This window comes from Myotis lucifugus, unplaced genomic scaffold, assembly GCF_000147115.1.
Source record: "Myotis lucifugus unplaced genomic scaffold, Myoluc2.0 scaffold_384, whole genome shotgun sequence".
Lineage (NCBI taxonomy): Eukaryota > Metazoa > Chordata > Mammalia > Chiroptera > Vespertilionidae > Myotis > Myotis lucifugus.
Window position 1 is genome coordinate 127,068 of NW_005871432.1, and position 8,408 is coordinate 135,475.

General features: G+C 58.7%; 1 protein-coding gene across 1 annotated transcript in view; it reads left to right on the plus strand.

Moving 5' to 3' along the window:
• CHAF1B (chromatin assembly factor 1 subunit B) overlaps positions 1-7,323 on the plus strand; it is a 19,706-nt gene extending 12,383 nt beyond the window's left edge. Inside the window, 7 exon segments of the mRNA XM_006101854.3 lie at positions 848-941; positions 1,897-1,966; positions 2,053-2,144; positions 3,447-3,600; positions 3,775-4,197; positions 5,772-5,860; positions 6,597-7,323. Of these exon segments, the coding sequence (XP_006101916.1) occupies positions 848-941; positions 1,897-1,966; positions 2,053-2,144; positions 3,447-3,600; positions 3,775-4,197; positions 5,772-5,860; positions 6,597-6,730 (1,056 nt within the window). The 3' untranslated portion in view covers positions 6,731-7,323.
• The last annotated feature ends 1,085 nt before the right edge of the window (positions 7,324-8,408 follow it).

Sequence of the window (8,408 nt, forward strand, 5' to 3'; positions counted from 1 at the left end):
GAGGGCAGGTGGGTCGGGGCAGCTGCCCTGCAGCAGGCAGTGCAGACGGCATCTTGGCAAGAAGAGGAGGATCCGGGTGCAGAGAGCAGGGACCGGTCATCGGGCGGCTCAGGAACAGGAGGGATTTCGACCTTAGGAAGAACTGGTGAATGAAAAGAGGTCCTAGTCTTGCAGGAATGGAGGCTGCGGAAGCAGGTGCTTCGGCAAAAGGGAGCCAGCAATCGGTTATTGGCACAAAACAGGGACCGGGCGCCGTCCAGGCCTGGGGGGCAGGTGAAGGCCGTGTGGGCTGTGGCTGGCAGTGCGGGCGGTCACGCGCTTTGGGAAGCGAGGGGTAATGCTTCCCCGGGTTCCTGGAACTAACGTCCCGATGTTCCTGAAGTGGGGGCGCACGCAGCACTTCCACACGGAGCTCAAGAAGGGTGGTTCGGAAAGATCTGGTTGCCAGTTTAATGATCACTACAGTCTTTTAAAAAAGCATTTATTCGGGTGGAAATTCTCAGTTACACACGGACAGCAAGCTGAGGGCTCGGTCATCCTCTTGCTTTTTCCCAGTCTCATCCCCACACAAACCAGTTACTCACACACATGTGTGCACACATGTGCACACACATGCGTGCACACATGTGCACATACACCCCTGCGCACACATGCACACACCAGCTTTCCTGAACAAAGGGGCGATTACTTTTGTTGGTGGCTGATTACTCTCGCAGTCCCACGGGAGTATTGGATTGGTGATATGTTGTTTCGGTTCTATTGATGATCGTCATAATAAATGGTCGCACGGGAGGAAACGGTGAGCCTTTCTGGGAGGCTGGGGTGACGTTGACACTTTGTGCCTCAGGCCAGAAGTTACCGGATGTTTCACGACGACAGCATGAAGTCGTTCTTCCGGCGACTGAGCTTCACTCCCGACGGCTCCCTGCTGCTCACCCCAGGTGCGTGGAGCCGGGCTCGCGGGGCGGGTGCAGGGCGGGCCCGCGTGTCGCCTCCGGGAATGCCAGTGTCACATAGAAGGTGTGGGTTAGAATAAGGCGAAAATTGGAGTAAAATATAAGAGGAGGGAACCCAAGGAGGGTGGGAGAGGGGGAAAAAGAAAGCGTTAGTTGCTGTGCAAGATCTCTTTCATGAGTAGTTGACTAAGAGAAGCAAAATAAGGAAAAGTCTAAATAACACCCCATTTTATAAAGTAAACTACAGCCCACCATGTGTGTATATATGGTTGCCACGGTTACGTGAGCCTGGAGGGAATGCAGGGCTGGCGAGGTGTTTGTCAGAGTGGATCCTGGGGATGGAAGGATGGGGCAAGATGCTGCTGCCCTCCTGGTGGATGCGCAGTGGTCACATGTGAGAGAATGTGTGTGTGTGTGTGTGTGTGTGTGTGAGCGTGTGCAGCAGGAGAAGACAAGGAGACGTGTCCAAGAGCAGCCGTGTCTGCAGGTCGCTCTCGCCGGGTCTGGCTGTGCCAAGTGCGGCCTGGGGAGGGTGGAGTGGAGACGTCAGTGGGGCGGCCAGAGCCGGTCAGCTCTGCAGGGCTGGGGTCTCGGCAGAGGGCTGTCTCCTGGCAGCTCCTGGCTCCGTCAGGCAGACGGGAAGAGGCCAGTCTCAGCCCTCGGACTGGACGGCAGCTGAGGTGGGGATGCAGGCACAGAGCTTTATGTTCTTCCTGCCCTGGCCTGGGCGTGGCTCCGGGCGGCTGTGCCCTCAGGTGAGAGGAAGGTGGGTGGAGCCAGAGTGAGGCTGAGCCCAGGTGTGCGGAAGGTTTGTATTTGTCCCAATCGCACACACACTGTCCAGGGAGTCCATCTCTCAGGAAAATGACTTTAAACCAGAATTGGCTGCCTTGGGTTTGCTGGTGGACAGTTTAATAACAGTGCCTCCCCTGCCTCCCAGCCGGATGCGTGGAGTCTGGCGAAAATGTAACCAACACCACGTACCTCTTCTCCAGGAAGAATCTGAAAAGGTGAGCGCCTGAAGGACTGTCGGGGACGTTGGCCCTCTCTCTGCTTTTGTTGAGCATGGTCTCTCTAACCCATGATTCGCCTCCAGGCCTGTGGCGCATCTCCCGTGTCCCGGAAAAGCCACGCTTGCTGTCCGCTGCTGCCCCGTCTACTTTGAGTTGAGGCCGGAGGCGGAAACAGGTACATCAGAACCCAGTGGTGTGCTGTGTCTCCCGTCGGGCCCCTCACCAGGGTGGGTGGGGTTTGGATTTTATCTCAGGGGCCTCGGGGAAAGGTGGGCATGTGGGTGTGGCTCAGTTTAGTTACTCGGAGGAGTTGGAACAGAGACTGATGTTACCAAACTGTGTACCCACTGTCTTTGCTTAGAGCAATTAAAAAAATATATATGTATGTATTGATATCAGAGAGAGGGAGAGAGAAACATCAATGATGAGAGAGAATGATTGATTGGTTGCCTCTTGCACGCCCCCTATTGGGGATCAAGCCTGCAACCCAGGCACGTACCCCGACTAGGAATTGACCGTGACCTCTTGGTTCCTGGGTTGACGCTCAACCAGTGGCTGGGCATCTCTTTCCTGTTCCTCCTTGGGCCCCGGGTTGCTTCCCTAACCGCGTGCACTGGCCAGTGTTCAGCTCAGACGACAACCCCGCAGGTCTCTGCTGCAGCCTGGAGCCTCGCTCTGGCCCCGCAGTTCAGGGCACGTGCGGGCATTGCCGGGTCCCCTCCCTCTGTTGGGCCTGGAGACCAGGCGGTGAGCTGAGGCTGCGGCAGCACTTCACGCCTTTGCTCCCCACCGCTCGGGGGTTGCTGGCCTTCATTGCTGCTGGGCAGTCAGTGTCTTAAGAAGTCAGAGGCTAAATTGGGGCCCTGTTACTCCAAGGCTGGAAGCGGGAGCTGTTTTTCACTCTCTAAACTCTTATGCGAATGAATATAATGAACTGGAAAGAGCATGAAAACATCACTTGATACAATGTTTCCATGTGACCCTGTATTTCCTTATCAGAAATGCTCTTCCTTTTGCACCTCGGTGCCCGGGATTCTTGGATCCTGTCATGTGTCATTGGTTCATGCATAGTTCTCGTTCATTCCTGCATCTATATATATAAAAGCCTAAACGACCGTTACCACTGAATGACTGCAATGACTGGTCGCTATGATGTGCACTGACCACCAGGTGGCAGACACTCAATGCAGGAGCTGCCCCCTGGTGGTCAGTGCGCTCCCATAGCCAACCTCCCTTGGCCGGCAGCCGGCCAACCTCCCACGGTCCCTCTCCCCTCCTCCACCACCCCTGCACGAGTTCGTGCACCGGGCCTCTAGTTCATATATAAAATAATAGGAAGACCTAAATCCCTTTGCACGTCATTAGAGGAATTACATCCCATATGTCCCGGGGAGAGGGCTCGTGGCGGGAGTTGGTGGTTCCTGCGGGAGCCTGGCTGGTGCTGGTGTCACTGTCCTTCCTGCCCCGTGTCCTGCAGACGGGCCGGCCCAGGGGCCGCTGGTGCGCCTGCCCTACCGCGTGGTGTTCGCTGTGGCTTCCGAGGACTCCGTGCTCTTCTACGACACCCAGCAGCTCTTCCCTTTCGGCTACGTGTCCAACATCCACTACCACACCCTGAGCGACATCTCCTGGTGAGCGGCCGGGCCGGGAAGGGGGCGCGGCAGCGCACAGACGCGGTCTCGGCCGCGTGTTCCCTGCAGAGGACGCTGCGACCTGGCCTGACTCCGTTTCTAACTACAGTGAGAGCGGGACGAGGGCCGCAGACTTAGTAAAATTAACCCTTTTCTCCTGCTCTGGGGACAAAGGTCCAGCGACGGGGCCTTCCTGGCCATTTCCTCCACCGATGGCTACTGCTCCTTCGTGACCTTTGAGAAGGGTGAGCTTGGAGCACCTTTCAAAGAGAAGCCGGATCTGAGCACGAGAACTCCTGAGACGGCGAAGAAAACCAAGCGTCAGACCCAACAGGAGTCCTCGCCGGGACCCAGGCTGGGGGAGGGCACCCCCGCCAGCAGAATCCCAGACCCCGGCAGCCCCTGCCCAGCACCCGCTCCGGGGAAGCCGTCCGCAGCCCCAGCACCCAAGGACTCGCCCTCCACGGCTGCCACCGCCAGGGGCGCGGCGCCCAGGCCCTCGGAGGAGAAGAGCCCGCCCAGCAGTCAGACCACGAAAGCGCCCCCGCCCCGGAGGGTCACCCTGCACACCCTGCAGGCCTGGAGCAAGACACCCCGGTAAGGACCGGATGGAGATGCCGACGGTCATCCCGCCCCGCCCCTCCCCCGTCAGCACGACTCTGCTGCTCCAGAGTTTTCTTTCTTTAAAATATGTTTTTATTGGTTTCAGAGAGGAAGGGAGAGGGAGAGAGAAACATCAGTGACAGGAGGGAATCATTGATCGGCTGCCTCCTGCACACCCCCTACTGTGGATCGAGCCCACAAGCTGGGCATGTGCCCTGACTGGGCATGTGCCAGGACCCTTCAGCCCAAGGGCCGATGCTCTAGCCATTGAGCCACACCAGCCAGGGCTCCAGAGGTTTTTTAACCTCATTCCGAGCTGCCTCCTGGCTCACACACCTGGGGGTTCCCCACTTCCTACCTGTTGCACAGGTGTGGCTCCACCCGCAGGCCGGGACTGTCCGCGGTCACTCCCCTTTCCCGGTGCCTTCCTCTCCAGCCCAACCTGGAAAGCCAGGTCCCCAGAGCACACTCGGCCTGGGGCCTCTGACCCACCTTCCTCCGGACGCCCCGACACTGCTCCCCGGGGACACTCGCGTCTTCCATCAGCCCTTCCCTCTGTCACACTCACATTCGGGCCGGGGTTTCGTTTCTGCTGTTCCCCGTGAGGTATAAGCCCCTCTGGCCCAGCACAGTGGCGGGCACTGCGCGGTGAGGGGCGCCTTGAGGCGTCTTGCCACCAGCAGACGGTGCCTGGTGAGCAGGGAGTCTCTCGGCCGGCAGAGCATCCCGGTGGCGCAGTGGTGTGTGCCCCGGTTCTCGTCAGGCAGCCGCAGAGGTGCCCGAGGTCCCGCCGCCGCTGCAGAGAGGACAACGCCCGCCCCTGACCCCCTAACCCCCAGCCCCTAGCTCCCAGCAGCTGTGCTGCCCAGTTTCTTCCCTGGACGTCGGGGAAGTTACCTCCTGGCTCCATCTGCTGCCTGCTCACCGGTGCCCCACCTCCCGGCCTTCTAGACAGACTGCACCTTCTGTCTAGACAGGCTCCTGGGGGCCGCTGGGCGGGAGGCGGAGGTGACAGAAGGTGCTGGAAGCACTGCTCACTCATGTAACTTTGCCGGCGGGTCCACCGTGGGGGTTGGGGATGTCCGGCCCCAAGTCGGGTCTCTGCAGACCAGCGATGCTTGGTTTCTCTTCTGTGTGTTTTCGGGGCGGAGGGGAACGTGTTCTGTGAAATATTTTGGGTATTTAAGTTTTCCCCGCTTAGTGTCTTGCAAGCTTCTTGCAGTTGTTAATTTTGAAAAAGGAATAGTTGTTGGACATTGAGGTTGTGGGTTTTAGAAAGAACGGCCTGTAGGGGGAAGCCTTCTGAGCAGGGCTGGGCGCACACTGGTGGCCGGCTGAGGGGTAAGCTGGCGTCAGGGCTGTGGTGACGTCAGCGTGGTGGTGACGTCACGTGACCAGCATGATCCTTGGTCACGAAGCCCGCAGGCGTGTCTCCGTGCATATAAACGCCTTGCGAGACATGAGCAGCTGCTACCTCAGGCGCCTCGTCTGGGTGGTTTTGGAATGTGGTGTCAGACACAGTTCCTGCCACACGGATTCACCATGCGCCCTTCTCTTCTTCTAATCAGGAGAGTGACCGTGATGCCCTTGAAGACGGATGCCCCGAATTCTGCGCCAGGCGGTGTGGTTTCCGCCCCGCCCATGGAGGTCCAGCCAGGTGAGGGATCTGGTCCTGGTTCCATGTCCTCGAGGGCAGAATATCTTCCCTTTTCTTTTGGAAATGAACGTCCACTCATTTTACGTCGGTTCTGAGAAAGCGAGGATGCACCTGACTGGCCCCCGCAGACTCACTGGCCTGTTTATTCTCGGGGAGCCCGCTTCCCCGGGAGCACAGGGGGCTGGGTGCTGCCAGCAGGGGGTGCTGGGGTGCCTCTCGGCCTCGGTGCTGCTCACACACTAGGCAGGTCAGGCTTGGTGGTGGGGCTGTCCTGTGTGGCAGGGTGTTCATTTGCACCCCCAGATGTTCCCATCCCCCACTCCTGACGTTCTAACCTGTCACCAGCTCGCCCGCTGTCCTGGGAGGCACAGTGTCCCTGGGGTTGAGAATCACTGGTGTAGACTCTCCATTCTAGGCACATAGGACCTGCCAGGCAGTTTACTCCTTGTCTGGGCACAGAATTTTAAAACATATATATTTTTATTGATTTCAGAGAGGAAGGGAGAGGGAGAGAAAGATAGAAACATGAATGATGAGAGAGAAGCATCGATCAGTTGCCTTCTGCACGCTCCACACTGGGGACCAAGCCTGCAACCCGGGCATGTGCCCTTGACCGGAATCGAACCCGGGACCCTTCAGTCCGCAGGCCGACGCTCTGTCCATTCAGCCAGACCAGCCAGGGCCAGGATGTGTTGTGTAGCATCAGCTCTTCACTTAAGTCTTGCTTACTTCGCAGCCTTGTCGGTGAACGTTTCAGAGCCGCCTGGAGACGTGCAGGTCAGCTCCCCGGAGCGGAAGCGGCCCAGGCTCGCCGAGGACAGAGGCGGCGCCCAGGGGCGGGAGCCGGGGGGAGACCTGGCTTGTGCTTGAAGGCTGCACGGCTGGGGACTCCCAGCGCTCAGGGAAGGGCCGACGACCCCAGTTCGGGCCGTCAGAGGAGCCTGGCGGGCCCCCAACCTGATTCCTGGACCAAGTTGCACGTGGCCGGCGTCCCCCAGCGAAGGGTCTGCTCCTGCCTTCGCGTGAGTTTCCCTGAGACGCGGACATGTCACCGGGCCAGCCGTCCCCTGACGCGTTTCCGGAGCTGGACCCGTCGAACATTGTCCGGTGTGAACACCGGTCGCTCCTCCCTGAAACCCTGCGGGAGTGAGACCCTCACGGGGCCAGTGAATGCCGGGTGTTCGAATGGTTATTAGATTTCCCTTGTACATAGTGGGTTAACTTTTGTTTGTTCTATTTGCATTCTGATTGTAAAGGTGATGCTCGTTCTAAACAGTTAGTAAACCGGCGTGAAGGGGAAGAGCAGGTGGGGATAGGGAGCTTCGTCCTCCCACCCCCTGCTTTGGCATAAAGACTTTTATTCTTTTTAAGGAGAGAGGTGAGATTTTACTTGAGATACAATTTGGTATCCAAATAGGTTAACTTTTTAGGTTGATTTTTCAAAGAAGTAACTTAGTCATTTACGCCTGTGCCTCTGCTTTCTCCGTCCAGGGTGAGGGTGGGAGGGGGAGGGCGGGGGTGGGGTGGGGGTGACAGGTCTCCGTTTCTGTTGGGCAGACTGTGAAGTGGGGCTGTCGCTGCAGGAGGCACGGGGTGGGTGTCCAGCGGCGGCCCGCGTGTGGCGGGTGGCTCCCCACTGAGGAGCTGGCGCTGAGAAGAGCTGTCACCGGGAATGTCCGGCAGGGCCTGATGCCTGTCACTTTGGCGTGATGAACGCGAGGCACGCAGGTGAGGGTGCTGCCCCCGGGGCTGCCTTCTCCTCGGGTGACCGCAGCGTGAATGTGGGTGAGGGGCCAGGAGCTGCCCACCAGTCTTGGACAAGGACTAGGAGAGGCTCTTTAACTCAAGTCAGCAGCAGCAAAGAAAAGAATTGGGCCCGGCTGGTGGGCTCAGTGGTTAGAGCGCCGGCCTGTGGACCAGTGGGTCGCAGGCTCAGTTCCCAGCCCTGGTCCGAGCACATGCGGGAGGCAACCAACTGATGTGCCTCTCACATTGATGATTCATTCTCTCCCTCTCCCCCTCCTGCCCTTCCTCTCTCTCCCTCCTCCCTCCCTTCCACTCTCTCTAAAAATAAATGGAAAAAATATCTGAGCCATGCCGGCCGGGCTAGTCATGTCTGTTTTGACCAGTGGTTCTCAAGCTTAGCTGCACATTGAGGTCCCTCGAGGAGTTGATACCTGGGTTCTTCCCAGCCCCTCCCGGGACTCTGACGCGCAGCCGCTGCTGGGGATGGGGAGAGGGGAGGCCTCCGTGGAGATGCTCTGTCCGGAAAGCTTTCTGCTGCTCTGCTTCCTCAGACGGATGGGACGGGAGAGCTTGTCTGGGCTTCAGGCTGAAGGGGTGACAGGCGGGTGTGCTGCCCGCTCTTTAGGGGAAAGGTTGCCTTCAGCGTTCTGTGGCTGGAGGGACGCCCCTGGGCCGACAGGACCACGGTGGGTCCCGTGTTCTTGGGGGCACCCCGTGGAGAGCACATGCGATCCTCATCTCACGTCTGTCTCTGCAGCAGGAATGGAGGGTGCGGCACTGCAGTATGGACTGTTTGTAGGTG